This window comes from Dipteris shenzhenensis, chromosome 28 (assembly GCF_047967505.1).
Source record: "Dipteris shenzhenensis isolate YYH24624 ecotype China chromosome 28, Dip_SZ_1.0, whole genome shotgun sequence".
Lineage (NCBI taxonomy): Eukaryota > Viridiplantae > Streptophyta > Polypodiopsida > Gleicheniales > Dipteridaceae > Dipteris > Dipteris shenzhenensis.
In genome coordinates, this window is record NC_141623.1 from 36190379 (window position 1) to 36212782 (window position 22404).

The 22404-nt window shown below is 38.1% G+C and overlaps 1 protein-coding gene across 1 annotated transcript; it reads left to right on the plus strand.

Moving 5' to 3' along the window:
• Positions 1-961: 961 nt before the first annotated feature.
• On the plus strand, positions 962-3433 carry LOC147883508 (large ribosomal subunit protein eL37x-like). The gene is made up of 4 exons (XM_087399413.1): positions 962-1115; positions 2134-2269; positions 2435-2536; positions 2738-3433. The coding sequence occupies exons 1-4, from the start codon at positions 1113-1115 to the stop codon at positions 2782-2784; spliced, it is 288 nt and encodes a 95-aa protein (XP_087255539.1). The 5' UTR covers positions 962-1112; the 3' UTR covers positions 2785-3433.
• Positions 3434-22404: the final 18971 nt, after the last annotated feature.

The window sequence follows — 22404 nt, forward strand, 5'->3', positions numbered from 1 at the left end:
ATCTAGACGATTTTTTAAAGAATGCTCCTAAGAATCAGGATTGAAAACCCATTTGAATATTTTCTACTGACGTGTGTGCCATGCAAGCTTAGACGCCTAGGCCCAAGCATGTAACTAGCTTGAAAATGTACTAGCACTTAGCCACGATTGGCAATGCTATCAAAATGAGCTTTCATACTATAGTGAGAACAATCTTAGGAGGGGTGATGGGTCCACACTCCATCTAGTAGTACAACACGAGCGATGAGCAACGGATTCCTGAATACGAATGAAAGAAACTTTAAAGTAAAAGCTTGACATACCCGGAGTGAGTGCTTGGGAGTTGAAAATAGGAATTAGACTCTAGAGAATCGAGGTTCTAGAGTACCGACGTCTGAGAGAGCTCTTGAGTCTTGAACTTTGAACGTTGAAGTTTGAAGAACTTTCGTTGCACAATCCGTAGCATACAACTATGCTGCCCATTGGAGATTGAACGCTGTACATTACTACGAAGACTTAAGAGTATTGAAGTTTGGGGGACATGCTTTAGATAACCGTAAGAGAAGATAGAGACGTTAGCCTTGATCTACGGTTATAAAGAACTTAGATTACGGCTATAAATCAAGATTACATTTAATTTACAATTATTTAGCATTATCAATAAAAACATTAAATATAATAAAATATATATTTGACTAATTTTTAAAGTCCCTAGCCAATTTTAGCATGTATTCTAAAGGGAGTTTTTATTTCAAGCCGAGATTTTCAAGGTGAATGTTTTAAATACCTTTAAAATACATTTTGCCTTGAGATTTAGCCCGTATAAATAACTCCTTTGCAAAACTTATGTCTGTTTTTAACGATTTTAACCGGTGCAAAGTACAGTAAAGGGAGGTTTGTTTGTTTGTTTGTTTGGTTTGTTGCGTTGTACTGAAATTGAAAGTGCCAATAGTGTCCCTATACGAGGTGACCACCCCTGGGGCTTGAGCTGAGGAGTTGGCACACACACACACACCCCACCATGTGCATGTGAACCAGTTTTTAGGGTTTGGAAGTGGGAGCCCTAAAAGACACGAGTGTCGACACAGAGTGAGGACGGGCTTCTCTTCTGTTGGCCGCAACGTCCAGCGATCATGGTATGTGCTATGCATTTCTTGTTTGTAATCTCTCCTTTTTGATTGGCAGCATGATGATCTTTAAGCGACAATAGAGTCGTGCGTGCCTGAATTCCTTTTTTTTCCTGCAATCTCTGTGGAGTAGAGAGTCTTGCAACAATTCAAACAAGAGGGAGCTGTATCGTGAAATTGCTACTAGGATCTAGACGGTATTTCTTCCAATTCTGTTGCCGTGACATGTTTTTCGTCATCTCGGCTTTATGTAGAAACTGTCAATCCTGGTCACGAGTTTTATTTTCTACTATTCGGCACTGGTCACTTGTCAGTTTTTGAATTGGTATCGCTCTTTGGACTTTATTTTCTTTTGCAAAGAAGTTCTTTGGACTTCACACTTCCGATCTTGTCTCCTGTTGGACCATCCTTTTCCTGTCAAAGAAAATGTGAAATCCTCGTATCACTACAAGTTTTTGGAGGAGAGTTCGAACCCAATCTGCTGGTTCTCTATTCGCGCGAGTTTTTAGGGTCGCAAATCCGCGCAATGAAACAGTGCGCCAAGACCTAGTGATTTGGGAGTTGGCCTGAAATGCTTTCTAAAAAGGGCTGAGCGACTTGCAAGTCATCCGTCCAAGATCTAGAGACGACATTTTCCTATTGTTAGTCTTGAGATGGGGCTTCACGTTCTTTCTATAGGGGTGCTATAAGGCAGGGTAACGAGTTGCCTTAGTCGAAGCAAGATTTTGAGCAGTAACTGAATTAGGCTGTCCAAGTCACACTGAGCGTCAAATAGCTACTGTGTACACGCTTTTGCCTTGCTGCATACAGCTCCTAACTGCCATCAAAGCAATGATTATCATCATATATGGACGTTGCTTCTCGTGTTTCCTATCATTATATATGGATGTTACTTCTGTCTTTTTTAATAGCCGTCGCATGTTTGTGCTTGAACAGTAATTATAAGTAGCAGCCCGGTGTGCCGGCTGCTCCTTCATATGTTCAGGTTGTTTCATGGAATTGTGCATTGTGTATGCTTAACTTTCAGGGCAAGGGAACTGGAAGCTTTGGAAAGCGCAGGAACAAGTCTCACACTCTTTGTAGGCGCTGTGGGCGTCGCAGCTTCCATATTCAAAAGAGTCGGTGTTCTGCATGCGCTTATCCAGCTAAGCGCATACGTCACTGTATGTAGTTTCAGGCGCATTGCTTGCTCTTTGATAGATCCTGGTAGCATGTGCTTAATTTGGGGTTTTGGATTTCGATGTCTTGATGTGTACTTTCTCACCTTTGTCACATTTTTTTGGGGAATTGTATATGTCACTCAGGACGGTGATTGGATATTGTGGCAGATAATTGGAGCATAAAAGCGATCAGGAGGAAAACTACTGGTACAGGGAGGATGCGCCATCTGCGCCATCTGCCTAGGCTATTTAAAAACAACTTTAGAGAAGGTAGTTTTTTTTGAAGGGTTTAATCCCTGGTACAGTAGATGTTCAGAGTCTGAATTTGGAGAATGCAATATTTCTGTCTATTCATGGTTGCTAACCCAGAAGCTTGAAATTTGTCGGCTGCTGTGTTGTGTTGTCTGAGACCGTGTATTCTTTGTCACACTTTTGCAGTTTCTAAGTTTATCTCTCTTTGTCTGTGGTCAGGGACTGTGGCACCTCCCAGGCAGAAGGCCACTGCCGCTACTTTTTAACCCAAAAGATGGAGAAGGTGCACTACATATGCAACCTGGGGATCGTTTAACTAGTCAAATGTCCTTTGAACACATGCTGCTGACCTCCTCTGAGTCCTGATACTTTACCTTTATTACTGAGGTAATTAAAATTTTGAAGATATGAGCTTTTTGACACAATTTTACAGGAGGTGTATTGGATTTAGATGTGCATTTGCCCAGTTTTGTACATGGGGGGCATTTTATCAAACCAAGTTGCTAATGAGTAGTTGCACTTTGGAAACTTGCTATAGTTTTGTACAATTGCCTTGCAGAGGTTGCACTCTAAAATTGAATTAGGGGGATCGTTTAACTAGTCAAATGTCCTTTGAACACATGCTGCTGACCTCCTCTGAGTCCTGATACTTTACTTTTATTACTGAGGTAATTAAAATTTTGAAGATATGAGCTTTTTGACACAATTTTACAGGAGGTGTATCGGATTTAGACGTGCATTTGCCCAGTTTTGTACATGGGGGGCATTTTATCAAACCAAGTTGCTAATGAGTAGTTGCACTTTGGAAACTTGCTATAGTTTTGTACAATTGCCTTGCAGAGGTTGCACTCTAAAATTGAATTAGGTGCATGCTGCTTACTCTATATTTGTTATTCTCTATTATCTTGTGTTTTTTGTTCTGCATCTTTTGGTTGCAAATTGTGGGTATCGAACAGCACCTTGACCTGGTGTCACTCGTTTGTGGCCACCATTAATGTGTCTAAGCTCAGTTGTGTTGAGGTGAGTTCATTGGTGATCTTGTGGTTATGGTAATACTACCTTGGCAACTACCATCTTACTTCTTTCACCCTGGAATCACCATCACGACTCTGTCAAACCAACTACAGTTTCACATCCTGAACTAAGTACTTAGCTTAAGGGACAAAATCAGCCAACTTTAAGTAGTATTTTATCTCCCCAACTCCCCCCCCCTCCCACCGCGCCAAAAAAAGAAGAGAAAATGGTGATTTTGAAAAGGTAAGTTTGCAATGAAGTATAGTGATTTAGGCTTTGGTTATCGTTCTCATTTTTTATAATGAGGTGATGGAAAGAAAATGGATTCGGTGGTATTCTTTGGCTTAATTTGGAAGTTCACAAACTCCCCTTAGGTAGGGAGTTGCACCATTTAACACTATCTTGTCGACTACTATCTCGCGCCTTGGGATCACCATCACTACCTTGTCAAACCTTGTACAGTTTCACACTTGAACTAAGCCTAATGGATAAAATCAACCAACTTTAAGTAGTATTCCATCTCCCCAAGTTAGTGCTGCTAGTGTTGACCAGCCTGGAGGAAACCTATGTCTACGGAGTTGCAAATGTGTTGACCTTTAATACTATGTTTTTATTTGCAAAAAGTTTTACATAGAATGTCTTTCGAGAGAAGGAAACTTGTCTGCCGAAACTTATGCACGTCTTAGTTTTTGAAAAGGATTTGATCTTAAAACACCAAAGTTTCCCCAAGTCTTTTGGGTTTGTTTGCAATCCAAGTATCCCTTTTCTATGTGATGCTTCAAAGAAGCCAAGATTTATTGCAATTGCTTGTGAGACTAGCTTTAGGGATGTCTCTAAATGGCTAAGCTATTGCTTCAAATCCATGTTACCTAGTGTCCATGAACTTTGGAGGGACTTACTAAAGGAGGCACATGTCCCCTTGCATTCAAGTTGGATTTTAAATTACTTTGTAGGAGTGGTGCCTATTGTCTTTTTTTTAAAATTCCTCTTGAAGCATTCAGAAAAAAGAGTCTCCTATTCTCCTTCAAACCTATGATTTCACTACGCTTTATACAAAGATTGAGCTAGAAGACGTAAAGTTAAGAATCAATAAACTAGTGGTTGAAGTTTTTAAGCTGAAATTTGTTAAAGATAAATGCGAATTGCTAAAAGTTAAGAAAACTTTATGTTTTGACTTTTTGTGGCTAAATAATAAAGATCATGAACATTGATTCTAAGAAGGAAAGATTCACAAAGATAGGAAGTTCCAATATGTTTGTTCTTGGAGAGAGATTCTTTTAGATAATTTTTATATTATAATAGGTGTTTTTTTGTTTCAACAAGTTGGAGGAATCCCTATGGGCACTAATTGATTTGTCTTTTTATCAAACTTTTATAATTTCTCTCATGAATTTTAATGAATTTTAGTTTATGCAACGACTTCTTCCTATCAGAATGGGCCTTGTCATTTTACATAAGCTTAGCCAAGTTAGGCATTTTATAGATGATTTATTTGTACTAGATGTTCATGGATTTCAAGACTTTATGTACAAAGGCGCTTTTACTTTTGGGGAAGGAATCCATCCTCGTGACTCTTGTGAATTGAATTGCACTTCAAGACGGATTCTTGTGTTTTCTTAGATCTTAGACTTTCTCAATCTACCATAGGATTAGAGGTTGATATATATGATAAACATGAACAACCTGAATATAGTGGTTTACACATTATAAAAATGCATCGTATTGACTCAAAGCATTTCTGATTTGGAAAAATATGGAATCATTTCTTTTGAATTCCATAGATTTTCTTGCCTTTGTACAACTAAGGAGTCTTTTATCAATTGTTGTAGTAATTTGATCACTTTACTAATACACAAGAGGTATGATCCAAGAAAAATAATGAAAAAAGTACGCATAGTCTTAGATATGTAGTCTTTTATCTATGGTGTATCGGGTTTAGAATGATTGATCATAAGTTGAAAACAAAAAGTGGGGAGCTTTTAGTGTTTGATTTAGTATGCATTTGCTTCCTAAGTTAGCAATGTAATTTTTTCATCTTTTGTAGGAAGCGGTACATAAGCGTAAGGGGTTCATTTAGTTTTTTATTTTTTAAATTATTTATTCATTCATTTTGTAAATTCTTTATTTCATTCCTATGAGAGAGAGAGAGAGAGAGAGAGAGAGAGAGAGGTTTTTCCTTTTTTTTGGAAGATTTTGTTTCTTGATTTGCTTGTTTATTTTTGCCTAGTTACCTTCTTCCTTTCTTGTTTTCTCTCTTTGCGGTATGGGAAATTTTGGGATTTCTTGGCCTCTCCTTCAGCCACGTGTCCTAATATAAGCCTTGGATTTAATTTTGATCTAAATGCCTACTTTGTCTAGCTGATGTTGGCTCTGTCGCCCTCTCTCTCCAACATCGCTCACATAGAGAAACCGCTTCGGAGGTAGAGACAGGATTTCCACGGCAAATGATAGAAGAAATCATGACAAGAATTTGGTCAATGCTCGAGTTGGAATACAGATACACTCATTGAGATTTAGGTAATATATCATTCTCTTACATATTCGCGATACTCAATCTCGGCGCTAATATTCTCGGTAATTACAACCTCAACGCACAGGGAAGGGCCCGTTCCCTCGAATTATAACTATTTGGGGAAGGAAGTGTGCCACCTCCCCACCCACACTATGTGTGGTTATATTAAATACATACATACATACATACATACATACATACATATATACATATATATATATATATATATATGTTTTCCATTTCAAGTTTTGTGTGTTCTTTTGCTTTTGCATATTCTAAATTCTTCTTTTTCTATTTGTGTGCCGAGGTGTTTGCAAGAAGGGAACGCTTGCTATTGTCAGCTTAGTTTATAGTCATGTATTTTTCAAACACTGTCCTGCCATCCTTTCTTAATTGTTAATTTATAATCAACATATTATAGATTACTCTCTTCATTCATTCCCCTTAGGTGGCCTACCACACCCTAGTTTGCTTATTTGATGTATTTTAGTAAGCACTGGGTTTGCCCAAGAGACTCCACGGGTCTTTAGAAACCTACTATAGCTGCTTATGCTTGGGCACTGATGACAACATAAGTGTTGCTTTGCTTGCTAAGTATGTCTTCCTTTTGTTTTCCAAAAAAGTTATTTTTCCTTCTCTTTCGTTTTCTCTTTTATTTTCTGTGTAGATTTTTGGACTTTAGAACAACAAAAAATTTAAATTTGTATGATTGGATATATTCTAGTACCTTACACCACCACCTTAGGGAGATTTATGAACTTCCAACAAAGCCAAAGAATACCACTAATCCCTTTCATTCCAATGCATCATTATAAAAAATGGGAAGGATAACTAAAGCTTGAATCACTTAGTTCATTGCAAAATTACCTTTTTGAAAATGTATCTGCCCATTAAAGCAATTAGGGGGGAGAGTGCACACACAAGTAATGGTAGATGTGTGCATAAGAGATGGTGAGAGAGAGATGACATATGTTTTAGTCTCGTTGAAATGGGAAAGAATTGTGTTGGAAGAAATGAAGCATTATTCATTATATTCTCCCAATTCAATATGTTGAAGAATTGCTTCTCTACATATTGTATTCTCTAGTGTTTGAATTTTATGAGCTTTTATTTTGTAGTCTCGCATAGTGCACACATCAACCTCTCATGAACTACAAATTTCGAGAACTCTACAACAAGAAGACAATCTACTCAGCAAGTCACACAACAATACCAAAGAAAACTACAAAACTTGTAGGGAAACCCCCATAGGATCAGATAGGAAGCCCTCTTCCACTCAAACTAGAAAATTGGCACTCACATAACTTTTGAAAGTGTCTCCCGGTACACACTTGTGCGTATCCCTCTCTCTCATTTTGTCTCTTACATTCTTGCTATATTCGACTCCGCGGTTGGTATTTTAGTTATAACTTTCAATTGCTCAGCCATTTTGATACTAAAGTTGGGTAAAATAAGTAACCCTTTAACACTTGGCACACCCAATGGATAGGAATTTGGACTAAATTTCTGACCCGAACCCACCTCAAAATTTTAGATTTTGACTTTCGGAAAGTAGTGAACTCTTGTATCTGATGTAACATCCCATCAGACCAAGACTATGCAGTTATCTGCTGGCATAGCTTGGTGCAGTACCAAGATACTAACAGATTCCATACATAGCTGTTCACCCCTCCCCTAAGTAAAACTAGAATTTTAAATAGCAAAATGGTGCCAGTTGTTTTCAAAAAGACTAAGACGTTATATTTATTTGATATTTTTACTATAAACTATGGACAAATTGAAAAACTAACAAAATGAAATAATAACAACGAATTCAAAAATTTCTCTGAAACTAGTAATTGTTTTGGTAGACTATGCTGCCTTCAGATCATCACGTTGGGTAATTTCATTACCTTGTTCAGCGTCATCACCTTTCAGGTTAAAATATGGATAATCCATAGTTTGAAAGTTGGTGTCACCGGAGTTGTGTCAGTGGGGTGTCTATCATCCACAACTTGGTTTTCATTTGTCAATGTTGTAATTTTTTGAGCTAGAATATCAAGAGAGTTATCAATTCCTGTGAGATTAAATTCTATGTCTTCATCTTCAATATCATAAATTTCCACATCCATATCTTTTATTTTATCTATTTTTGTCATAAGGAGAGGATGAACTGCTTCCTTATCTGTCATACATTTTGCTACTGCATTCTATTTTGTTGGAGCCAGTGGTTCTTCAAAAGCAATTGTTGCAAATGCAGGAAAAGGTTTAACATGGGACAGAAATTGTGTTGAAGAAGTTTCAGGTTCCTCTCTTATCAATTGTTCTGATTCTTCTTCAGCTAAGGAACCTATTGGTTTAGACTCCTTTGTCTTAGCCAACTTGATCTTCAATGCATATATTTCTTTTTTCAATCCATGCACCTCTTTGTTCAATAAGAATTTAGATAAATTCTAAATATGATCATCCCAATATTGAACTGGCTGTGTTTGCAAGTGGAGCAATCTATTTCCCGCTTGTGCCCATAACTGTACCATATGCTGTGTCAGTTTGTCCTACATTTTAGACAATGTAAGTGGAGGCATAAATGTTCCTGCAATTTGCAACTCCTCTTTATCTTGCATATTCTACAATTGAATTTCAACTAGAGCAAGTGTTGTACTTTTCTCTTTTAACAGTAAATTTGTAGAAAATAATCTACTATGTTCTTCTGTCAAATTTCCCACTTCTCTGAACAGTCCTTGTTGGATCTGGACCATTTCCTTAAGGCCTCGGTTGTTTGCTGGTTCTCAATCAATTTAGATTTGAGCTGCTCTACATTCTGTTGTAGTTTCATTTTTTCCTTTTCATACTAATGTGCTTACATTTTTTGTTCTTCCACCTTGTACTGTAGATCCTGTTTTAAATAGTGGTTCCGTTCAAGCAAGACATCATTTTCTTCTTTCAATTGCTACCATTCCAAATAAACATTTTGAATCCCTGTGTATTGTTCCCTTTGTTGTACTTGAAATCTCTGTAAAAGATTAATGGCTTCATCTGCGTCAGTAATGTTATTTGATCTTCATCATTTTCCTCAAGACTTTGTTCTCTGTTTTCTAGATTCTCTTGTGCCAATGGTGACTGCCTTTGCTATGGTGAGTTCATATGCTCTTCTTCCATTGGGGGTGTTCCCTCGTTACTTTCCCGCCTCTGGTCTTCTGGATTTTCTTGTCTTTCTTTTTTTGGCATAGTTTATTTAACTTTCTGCTCTGCCTGTCTTTTAGCTTCCTATTCATCCTGTTGCATAGTCTCCTATTGGTAGTCTTGCATCTGATTTTTAACTTAGGACTTTTAATTGATTTTGGTTTGCTGTGTTGGTGAGTTATTTCCAGTGGTGATTGCAAACTCTTTTGTCCTCCTACAATTGCCTCAATTTCTAACTGCTCACATAACCTGCCTCCCTCAACAGTTTGACTATTTTCTATCTTTGAATCTCTTCCTCGAGCCATTGGTTGTCTGGTTCATTTTCCTCATCCGAAAATGGTAGGCACTGCTATGGCTTTGGACCTTTTGGAACTTGAATAAATAGAGTATACAATATTGATTGGAGCTTACTGTGAGTGGTACTTCTCCACTTGTCTTTGCCACTGATCTCTCCCATTATCCGTTCATGCACGAAAGTAGCCCAATTCACTGGGTTACTAAGATCAACCAAGGATGCTTGAAATTGCGGGATCTCCCCTTGATTCATCCTTTGGGATTTTGACCTCGGTTTCTTCCTGTGTCATTGTTTGGATCACGCCTTCTTGATGTGTTAGTGCCATGTCAGCACTAGCTTTTACTTATTCATCTTGTTGTTGTTGCTCTTGCTATCCCCAAAGTTGGAGTTGCAAACTGTTACACGTATGTTGAGATATGGGGTTGTTGCCTTGGCTATTTGCAGACATTCATTCTTTTTTATACGCATTGCCATGCCAAGGATGTTAGTGTACTCAATTCAAATAAATATACATTATACGTGAGTCGAACCTTGTTTGGGATTGTCAAAGCCCGCCATCTTTCAAAAACATCGGATTGAGGTGATCTCTTCATGGCTCACAAGCCACTAGTCTTGATCTTTGACTATTGGATAGGTTGATGGGTATTCGAACCTGCAGGATTGCCAGTGTTAATGGAATACAAAATTTTGTTCTTTGGGGGTTTGGAAAATAGAGAGCTATACTAACTGTGCATTGCTGAAAGAAAGAACTGAGATCTACAAGATAGTCAAGACATTATCACTACAGAACATAATACACTTCTCTCTCTCATTGCTCAAAGGGAAAGAAGGAAATAGATACAACATTGCACTTTGAAAAATAGTAATGGAAACATCATGCGCAGAATAGATAATAGTCAGAATTGTATTCATCATCAGATAAGCTACTATAAGAATTCACATTGCGTATTCCTCTCTCTTAGTCTGTCTCTCACCTTCTTGCTATATCCGACTCCGTGGTTGGTATTTCAGTTATAACTTCTAACTACTCCGACTCTTAACCATTCCGATACTAAAGTCGGGTTACTTATTTTACCCCTTAACATTGATGCTATAAAGGCTATTTTTTGGTTGCTCTATTCATCCTATCAACGTCCATGTTATTCATCTTATGTTGCATGGAATTATTAGGGATAGCACGAGATGCTACTTCTATATAGTAAGCCATCGAGGAATCAATTCATAGCTGTTCATTGGTCATGTAGACCAAGATGTGGATTGCTAATCCCTTTGATCCATAGCCAACCCAAGACATAAATAATGAGGCTAATCTTTAAACTCTTGCCACTTGCTCCTTCCATTCCGAGTTGAGCCATTTGTTGAGCGATTTCAAGCATGCTAGTCCATAAGTTGGGCTAATGAATCACATCAAAACATGTGCTCTCTCTTACGTACAATAGGCAAATATTGCAACACCTCATTTGATATCTTATCCCCTCGTGTTTCTTTGTTATACCAATCCATAAGTTGGGCCAATGAAGCACAATGAACAATGTCTTTTAGCCTATGGTAAATAGGAATATATCACATTACCTTTTTTGATATCGTATCCCCTTGTGTTTCTTGCCTATATCATAGTGCTCCACATTTTTGACAAATTATAGCATGCTCATACTCATCATAAGAATACAATCATTTGCATACAGTGTACACTCAACATTGAGAGAACTTGCTTTGCCTCTTTCCTAGAATTTGGGACCATGTTATGTTTTGGAAGCAGCGTATGAAGCAAGCGATGCAAAAATGGTAGATTAGTTCAAAGTTTAAATAAATGTCTTATAGCAATACACAATATTTCTTACAAAAAAAGAGAGGTGACACTTATGTCACACCTTGTTGTGTTTGCCTCATCTATTAATTGAGCCTCCACAAGAATTATGGGATGCGGTTCTAACTACTCTCCCTCTCTGGGAAGATTTTCCTCTTTATGTTAATTCCTTGGATTAGGATCTTATCATAGAGTGCATCATATTGCTTATAATTTCTTCTCTTGTGTAAATACATGTTAATGCTCTTGGGATCCCCTCATGCTTCTTGTCCTCTTTGATCATGCTTCTTTTTGCAAGCACTGATAGTTTCAATTAATGAGATTGATAGTGTAATGCAACATTTCACCTTTCATATAGCTCCCTTTGAGCACCCTAAAATAGAATACCCACGTATTGAAGAAAAATTTCAATCTCACACAAGGACAATGATACTTACAACTACAAATCTTGGCTCATACCTCCTCATTGTTTTGCACGTATGTTCACAGTTCAAATTCTTGAATATGGTTATTAGTTATGCAAAGTTGTCTACTTATGGCACTCTTAAATGATGAATAGTGACATAATATCTTCTCATGTAGGCTTATTCAAATGATTTTGGGGTTGCTCTATCTCATTTGATTTACTTGATGACATCTACGAATCGCCATATAAAAAACAAACAACTATCTATCATAGAAAACTTATTTTCCAAAAATCTTCAAAAAAAAATCTTAACCATCAATTTGATTTTGGATTGATGACGCTTGTGACATGTTTTGATGGTCTCTTTATCCTTAAGAGATCCATTAGATTTTAGATAAGGAGGAAAATGAGACTTGGGCTGCAAAGAAGGGAGTATGGATATGTGAAGACAATTAAAGACTATCACCATAGCCAACATCTGACATGTGTGTAAGAAAAATACCTTTATGATGATCACTCATATGATTCAATGAAATTGTGATGCTGAGTAGAGCTCATTGTGGGGACTATTGGGCTAAGTTACCCTTGTGTGGATTCAAGTTTGGAAAGGCTTAATATGTTTGTCTTTGCATCGTTCTAAGTTGTTGCAACTTGCAACCTCTAAGAACATCCCTTTTCTCTCACTATTTTTTGTTGGATTCAAAGCAACCCACTTGCTCTTCCCTCTTACATGAAGTGGTATTTTGCACTAAAAACTTGCTTCCCCTTGGGTCTTTTGCAAGTGTTTTCGTAATAGAGCAAATAAGGTAGTATTCATTCCTTTTCTCCTTCCATGGCATTGACTCTTTGTTGTGTTCTTTGTTATATTTACTTTTGCTATTCTTATCTTCTTTAAATAATTTACTATCCCACTAGTGTTTTGGAGGATTTCATCCTACTTGAGCATAAAGTTGGAGGATTTTCATTCTACTTGAGGAGATCTTTTGTCTAGGTATTTTGTTCCTTCTAGACAATACTTATTTTTGTCTTTGTTGTCCCATTTTCTTTTTCTATTCTCGCTTCTTATAATTTTACATACCTATCAATGTTTCGGAGGATTTCCTTCTTGCTTTAGGGTGTCATTGATGTTCATTTCTTTAGGGATGTAGAGCTCTTTTTTGGCTTGAATTCCCATTTGGCTCGTATTGAGATTGTGTTTTGTTTAGTGTGGGTCTTGTGTTGATGGTGATGCTCATTTAATCTCTCACTTGTGCTATAAGATGTCTTGGATGGTCAATTATTAATAATTTCTTGGCTTAAAAACCTCCTATTGATGTATTTTGTGTACTCATCAAGGTTGAAGCATTTTTCTAAATGAAACACTATCTTTTTTCCACTTCATTTGAGGGTGATGAGGAATTTTATTTTTGAATACTTAGGAACCAAAAAAATGAGAGTATTAATGGTGAGACTTAAGATAAGCATTTAGATATTCTAATATCATTGTTGTTTTTTTCCCCACAAGAACTTAAGCATGAATGAAACTATAAGAGAAAATCTCAAGGGAGAAGTACATCATGCAATGCATGAGAAACCAAACCCCAAATGGGGCAAAATCAAGCTACTTTAAAATAGCTAGAAAGCATTCTATGTTGAGGCTAAAAATGCCACCTCAAGACCATGGGGGATTTTGAGAAAATGGGGAGCCAATCCACTCCATCAAGAGAACATTTCTCTTGGTAGAGGCTATTTGTGAAGACCCTTCCATGCTCCGTGCAAATGACTACCAATGTGTGTACCATGTCTGTCTAGATACTAGCCAATGTGTGTGTAGGGTGGACCTGGGAACCATCCAAAACATCTGTACATCTAGATCTCCAAATTTACCACATTTATATGCTCACTAAAATATTCCACATGAAGTATCTATAGATGCTGCATAGGGTTGTACAAAGAGCCAAGAACATCATCCAATGAACATGACTCTACCAAGTGTCATCCAATGGAGAGAGACCAAGAAGAGTCATGTTGCTCATAGATCACCCAAGGCCCCAAAAGCCCCAATTCATGAAGAAAGGATAACACATAAAGGTACTTAATAGGCTAGCGTTCCCCTTCCAAATAATCCTCGCTTCTTTGCAGTCCCATAAGCAATGATGAGTAGAGTCATCAACGGAGAGACAATAAGGACATGTTGAATTTACCCCAAACATTGACGTCCACTAGTTCATTGCAATCCCACCATGAATAGAGAGCCAAAAGAATAGAGCGATTTTTCTATTCTTGAGGGGTTTCAAGAGTCTCTTCCAAAATGATTTTTGCAGATCAATAGAAATTTGAAAAGTATCTCAATGAGGAGCTTGGGTGGGAATCCAACCTCTAAGGATGAGCTGAAATATCTTGGCATCAATAACCATGAATCAAAAGATGGGGAGGATCTTCTCATAGTGCAATAACATCAAAAGACGGGAAGGCTCTTCTCTTGATGCCTAGCATCAATACATTCCCAGTCCTTGATGTCCCACTACAAATACTTTATGGGGATGCCACCATAGAGACAAAGGCTCTAGGATCCCAAGGAAATGTGACGGGTTTGGGTCTAGGTACCATATTGATTCCAAAAGCATTGTTCCATATGACCTACAACCTTGACAAGATGAAACACAATATGTATAAGAATATGATCTCTAGATTTAGATTGCCCACCCCCAGAATGGACATCAAAGACCCAGGCTTCCCTATCTAATCCTAGTAGTGTCATAACATAAAGTTGAATCCTTGATCTCATAAGGGTTCTAGCCTCCTAGCCACATGTCCATAGAGTGAATCTTGTCACCCAAGAGAACCTCATCTAAGTGTATGGCTACCTCAATTTGCTAGATTCTCCTTGCAGTTCCTTTGAGGTGACTTACTAATAATCTTCTTGAAGGCATTTTAAAGTCCTCCAAGAACCCATAGAGGAAGTAGGATCTCTCTCCCATGAAGGCCATTGCACATAGAGAGAAGTACCTAGCAGTCTACCAACAACTATTCAACACCTATTCACCTATAATTCTCATGCACAATGACCCTTGATTTGGTGCTTGACATTTTGTCATCCTACCACACTCAATGGGTAATTTATAGCACATCTAATCTTGCCTACATACTTCAAAATTTTCATTTTGAGCACCTATTCAACACCTAGTCACCTATGGTTCTCATGCACAATGACCCTTTATTTGGTGCTTGACATTTTGTCATCCTACTACACTTAATGGATACTTTATCGCACCTTTAATCATGCATACATACTTTAAAAAATTATTAACCTATGTATTTAGTTGTTGCCATTGTTTGTCATTTCTAAGTTCTAAGGTTTTGGTTACCTAGAAATATGTTTGGTTCTTTATTATAGCAAATTCATCACAGATTTAGTCATATGGCCTCAAAGTGATGTAGTCTCAAGCATGGAAATTAGTTCCTATATTAGCATTGGTGAAGAAGGATTGTTGTTTATGAAGGTTGATTAAGATTTTCATCGCCTTCTAGATCTTTAAGAGTAACAAAGAGTTGTAACAGTTAATAAAAAACTTTTAGGGTTTAGAAGGGGTAGAGTGGAGAAAGAAATGGGAGATATAGGGTGTTGTTTCAAGAGAGGGAGGTCCAACAAGACATGCCATAAAATTGATAGGTGGAGGATGCCCTACTATGGAGGATGGATAGGCCAGATGGACATCCAATTCCATCCATTCAAAGGAGTAGTATAGAGCTCATGCTTTTCATTGAAATGATAGAGGGCACTCAATAGGGGGCTAGAATTTATCAAGAGGTACAGGGAATAGAAGTTGGCCTCTCAATACTCCAATGAAAGTGAAAGTAATCCTATCACTCCTCTAGAAGGACGTGGGGCTTCTTATGCCTTGCCCATCTCATGGGATAGTTCCACAATCCCATTCCCCTTCACATTCAATTTTCTCTTGTCTTGTCATCCCCAGAGATCAAGTATATTTAGGCATAGCACAAAATTGCACTTTGTTACTCCACCTCTTATCAATAGTTGTGCAAGGAAATCTTGAGAATGTAGTAGAGGAGAAAGAAAGAAAGAAATAAAGTCTATTAATGTCCATGGGAGACCAACAAGTCTATGAGAGAACAAAAATCCAGCTAATACATCCGTTCTAGAAGATGTGGCTTTGAAAAATTGTCCTCATGGTAGAGCTCCATTTTCAAGCTAATTGGGCTATGTTTATATGGATCTATTTCCTCCTTTGGGGATAGCGTTGAGAAATGGAAGATATAGTCTACTTCATGGATCAAAGTGGTGAGTGTTGAGAAGTCTAGTCTAGGAGTTTCAAGGTTGCAAGCATAGATCAGGAGTGGGAGAGAAGGATTATGAAAGTAGGATGGGGTTTGGAGATAAAGGTGAGAGTAAGTGGAAAGTTGGGGTTTGGAGATAAGAGTGAGAGTAGATCTAAGAAGTGAGAAAATATTGTGAATGTAGAATGGGTTTTTGAGATAAGGGTGAGAGTAGATCTAAGGAGTGGGAAGTTAGGGGATAGGAAGAGAGAGTGATGTTGGAAAGGTGCAAGGTTGAGGGAATATTTTAGGAATTTTAGGGTGGGAACACACTATGACATGGTGATAGTGATGAGGGAGCATGGACACTAGGAGTGAGAGTGTCAAAAAACACAAGAGTGAACATACTACTAAAAGAATGCTGTGTTCATAAACGTGGTATTCAATTGAAATCATACATTATTTTTATTTTTATTTATTCATAAATGTCATAGTTAATCGATATTAATTTAGGGAACCTAGCTTGTGTGAGTTTATTCATGTTAGTTTAGTTATGCTAAGTTGGTTGAGTTAAAATTTTTTATGTTAGAGTACGTTTTCCTTGATCAAGGTCCAAGTAATGTAAAGTTTTAAGTTACAGATTGAATTAGTTGATGAGCATGTGATTTTTCTCCACGTTTAAAAAAAAATGTCGGCTTTAGAACATTAGATCCCAAGCTATGGATTTTTAAAAGGAAGATGAGAATAGGTTAAATAAAAGGCATGAGGACAAAATAAAAAAGGAAGAAAAGGAGTATGGACAATGTAAAAAAGAACTAAAAGAAATACATAGGTTAAAAAAAGGAATGCACAAGGGAAATAGGTTAAATATAAGAAATGCATAGGTTAGATATGTTAAATAAAAGAAATGCATAGGTTAAATATGTTAAATAAAAGAAATGCATAGGCTAAATAAAAGAAATATGTTAAATAAATGAAATGCATAGGCTAAATACTTGATTGATATTACATTACTTGTGTGAGTTTATTCATTTTAGTTTAGTTATGCTGAGTTACACATTTTTATGTTAGAGTATGCTTACCTTTATTAAGGTCCAATTAATGTGATTTTTTAAGTTGTAGATTGAATTAATTGACGAGCATGTGATTTTTTCCATATTTAAAAAAAAATGTCTGCTTTGGAATCATGCTCATCAGAGTAGTAGGTCCCCATGATGAGTTTTAATCATGTTATTAATTAGTAGCTTGAGCATCGACAGGCAATTAAACTAAGGTTTTTTTCCATTCAAACACGCGACAGGCGATTAAGGTAAGCCATAGTCAAAAAATTATGCACGAAGATTCTGGAGACTCGTGAACGTTCTAGAGGGCGCCATAGCAACTATAAAGAGAGGGAGGCATAGAGGGAGGGTGAGTGGGAGGAAGAGAGTGGAGGGAGAGAGAGTAGAGGGAGAAGGGGAGGGAGTAGAGCAAGCTGAGCAGAGGGAGAGGGAGAGGGGAAGAACACAGTGGAGGGAAAGGGAGAGGAGAGGTATTGGAGAGTGGAGGGAGAGGGAGAGGGAGAGTAGCAGAGTGGAAGGAGAGGGGAGAGGGGAGAGGCTCTTGGGAAGGTGGCCGAAAGGCTAATTGAGATAAATTAATCACCATAGCCGAGCCTTCGTTCTACCATAGCCCTCTGCCCTCTCCCTCCAATCCGCTCCTCTCACCCGCTTGAGTATGCTTGGAATTTTTTTCGCAAAAGTACAATTGTACTCATATTGATTCGAGATGAAGATTGCATGTAGGTTGTGAGTTTTAGATTTTTAAAGTCAAGTGAGCCAGTAGGGGAGGAACTCAAAGGACAAGTAAGCATTAGATCGCAAGCATAGGTTAAAGAAAAGGAGTGAAAAAATGGGATAAAGGGAAGAAAAGGAGTGTGGTATAGATTAAATAGGTTACATGAAAGGTTGAATAGGTTTGATAGGTTAAACCTAGGTTGAATAGGTTAAACCTAGGTTGAATAGGTTAAGTAGGTTAGGTTAAATAAAACAAAAAAAAAAAGAAATGCAAAAGGTTAAAATAATAAAATGCATAGGTAAAAACTCTAGCTACCCTACCTTCATCTCCTTCAAGCTTCGCCCTATTGTCGCAGTTGTCGCAATTGCCTACTCCTCAAATCTGCTCATCGCAGGCCCTCAATTTGTGTGCCCTCAATCACCCGTGCGACATTCCATCAATCTACTGGTTTTGTGAGTCCGTCGATGTCCGTGCCCTCTACCCCCTGAGACACTCACAAGCGATGCCCTTGGGCTGGTGATCCACAAGATGATTTGGTTGATTGATCATGCTGAGCATAACCTCCACCAATGTCTCGAGCTGATGCATGGCGATGTCCACAACCACCATGGCCATAGTAGCTATGGTCATCATCTGTTGCTTGAGTAGGTTTGCTCCGATGAGCCCATTTGCAGGAGCATTAAGGACGGTGCACAGGGCCTCATAAATGCTTGTGGGGCCCTCTTGGGCGTCGTCTTCGCCAATGAGGAGGTCAGTGTTCTCTTCGATGAAGTTGAGGAGGTGAGTTTTTAGAGGGTACTCCTTCTCGACGATGATGTAGAGAGCGTGTTCGAGGATGGTGAGGCCAGGGTACTATGAAAGCCATTTGGATCGATTGTCACCTCAAAAAGTCATGGAAGATCTGCTCCCAATCCTGCAAGGTGAGCTGCTTCCCCACTCGCTCCATGAATCTAGAAGCTACAAAACTGGTTGCAGAGCGATGGAGCTAGAGACAAAGATGACGCTTGAATTTGGAAGCTCGGCTCCAACTCTATGATCTTGCCATAAATCAGCTGAGCTTGGATTGAGGATGGAGAGACAAAGATGATGCCCGAGCTCACATCCCAATTTGATTCTACTACCCATGAGTCCCTGAGTCGTGCCTCGCTCCATGAGTCCATCGGTGTCCGTGCCCTTTGAGTCTTTCCAATATTAAATTCAAATTCAAATCCAGATTCATATTTTGAATTTCAAATTTTATTTCAAATATATAAATTGTGTTTGAAATTGCATTTCAAAACGTAAATTCTAGTTTTCAAAATTTGATTTGAAGTTAAACTTGAATGTCAATTTTGATTTTCATGATTGAATGGCAAATTTAGAGATTGAAATTCAAACTTTAAATGGAGAATGGCACTAGTGCCATTCTCCAAGATCCAAGACCTCATAAGAAGTCCTTGAGAGTGGCACTAGTGCCAATCTCCCTTAAGATAAATAAAATTTGAAAATTGGAAATTTCTAGCTCTATAAAGTGAAAGACGTGGAACAATGATCAAGATTTATGTGTAAGTTTTGGTACTAGTACCGTTCTAAATAAAAAAATATCAAAAAAAAATCTAAAGATTGGTAAAAATGTGAATGCTTTAAGTAAAATGTTTATGTCAATCAAATGTACATTGGCACTAGTGCCATGCTACACTGAAATGGTAAATTCAACTTTGAAATGTATACGGTAGATTAGGGAAAATTCATCTCAATATGATTAATGTACATAGGAGACTTGCAAAGAATGTGAAATTATGCTGTAAAATTCTATTTTTATAATGACATTTGATCAATTTACTGGGCATAATATAGAAAAAAAGTGTGAAATTCAGCTTTCAAGTGCCATTCTCCTGGTGCTATATTGCACAAAATGTGAAATTCAGCTCTGAAATACCATTCTTCTATGTTGCCACTTGTGGAGAATGGCAATGGTGCCATTCTCTAAAACACCATTCTTCTAGTCCCATCTGATCAATGTATAGGGTAGATTATGAGAAGAAATTCAACTTTGAGTATGCCCTTGTGTCAATATCCATGTGAGTTTGTGGAGATTGTGGCCTTGGATTTCTTCTTAGACTCTCCTATGTAGTGATATATGGCACAAGTGTCAATCTACATGTGAGTTTGTGGAGATTGCCACTAGTGGAGAATGGCACTGGTGCTAATCTCACGACGGGACCTAGAAAATAGCACTATGAACCCTAAACTTACATGTAGATTGGCACCTGTGCCATTCTCCTAGTGCTAATATGATCACTAGAATGCCACTACCCTATTGTCATGTGATCATTGCACATTGGTGGACTTGCAAGAAATATGAAATTCAGCTTTGAAATTCCATTCTCTTAGTGATATCTTATCAATATATAGGGAAGAATATAGCAAAAAATGTGAAATTCAGCTTTTAAATGCCATTCTCCCACTGCTATAGTGGCACAAAATGTACATAGGGTAGATTATGGCAAGATACTAATGTTTTAGATGCTAGTCTCCAAGTATAGAGTAAATTCTCTTTGAATGTATAGGGTAGATTAGGGAAATTCAACTTTCCTCCCATGTAGTGATCATAGTCTCTCTTGTGTAGTGATCATATGGCTTTGTGTCAATCTCCATGTGACTTTGTGGAGAATGGAAGTGGTGCCAATCTCATACTAAGATCTAAAAAATGGCACTAAGAATCCTAAACTCACATGTGCATTGGCGCTTGTGCCATTCTCCTACTGCCAATAAAATCAGTGGAATGCCAATCTACATGTGAGCTTGTGCAGATTTCCACCAGTGGAGAATGGCAGTGGTGCTAATCTCATGTAGGGACCTAGAAAATGGCACTGAGAACTCTAAACTCACATGTAGAATGGCACCTTTGCCATTCTCCTATGATCACTGGAATACCCCTCCTAGAATATTATGGTAAATATTGCTACTAGTGGAGAATGGTAGTGGTGCCAATCTCTTATTGGGTCCTAGAAAATGGCACTGAGAACCCTAAACTCACATGTGCATTTGCACTTGTGCCATTCTCCTACTACCAATATGATCACTGGAATGTCACTCCCCTATTGTCACACAGGAGACTTACAAAGAATGTGAAATTCAGCTTTAAAATTTATTTCTCCTAGTGACATCTGATCAATCTGTAGGGGAGAATATAACCAAAATTTTGAAATTAAGCTTTGAAATTCCATTCTCCTAGTGCTTTATAATTGCATAAAAGCTGAAATTTAGCTCTGGAATTCCATTCTTCTAGTCCCATCTGATTAATGTATAGGATAGATTATTGGAAGAAATTCAACATTGAGTATGCTAGTCTCCAACCTTGTGTCAATCTCCATGTGAGTTTGTGGAGATTGTGGTCTTGGACTTTTATCCTTGGTCTCTTATATGTAGAGATCATATGGAACTTGTGGTCTTGCAGCTTGGAGAATGGTACTAGTGCCATTCTCTAGGACCTGTTAGATTTAACAATCAGCTTTCACATGGTTATTGACATAATGTGAGTTAATAGAGAATGGCATGGTGCCAATTTCAATGTTAGTTTGTGGAGAATGACACTATCTCCATGTGAGTTTGTGGAGAATGGCACTGGGTGGAGAATGACACTATCTCCATGTGAGTTTGTGGAGAATGGCACCAGTGCCATTCTCCACAACCCAATTCTGCTAGTGCCATATGATAGCTGCATAGGAGAGACATTTGCATATGGGAGATTTGGTAAATTTTAGATGGTATAATTCAACATAAACTCACATGGACATGGTACCATTCATCACAAAATCACATGGAGAATTGCACTAGTGCCATTCTTCAATAGCAATACTAGGTCTCTAGTGCAATTCCCGTGGTGGTTCCACTATTTCAGACAACTATAATCTAATCATTCTTGCCTTGTTGATGGACACCATCTATCAATGAAACTCATCCCAACCCTTGGGATTTAGAGTGCCTTCTTGATTCTCTTCTATCAATAATGAATCCAAACCCTTGGGATAAAGACTTTCTCGGTACTTCCAGGTTCCCACAATGGGGTAGGGGTCATTGAATCCAAACCCTTGGGATAAAGACTTTCTTGATACTTCCAGGTTCCCACCACCACGGGGCAGGGGTCATTGCACTAGGCAATGCCCATGGTGGTTCCACTATGTCAAACAACTACAATCTAATCATTCTTGCCTTGTTGATGGACACCATCTATCAATGAATGCATCCCAACTCTTGGGATTGAGAGTTCCTTTGTTGATGCTCTTCTATCAACAAGGAATCCCAACCCTTGGGATAAAGACTTTCTTGGTACTTTCGGGTTCCCACCACCACGTGGTAGGGGTCATTGCACTAGGCAATGCTCGTGGTGGTTCCACTATGTTAGACAACTACAATCTAATTATTCTTGCCTTGTTGGTGGACACCATCTATCAATGAAACCCATCCTATCTCTAGGGAGTGAGAGACAAGAAATCCCAATCCTTGGGATATACACTTTCCCGATACTTCCAAGCTCCCATCGCCATAGGGTAGGGGTCATTGTTCTATGCAATGCCTGTGTGGTTTCAATTTTTTAGACAAGTAGAATCTATTCATTCTTTCCTTGTTGATTAATACCATCTATTAACCAAATTCATCCCAACTCCATTATGGA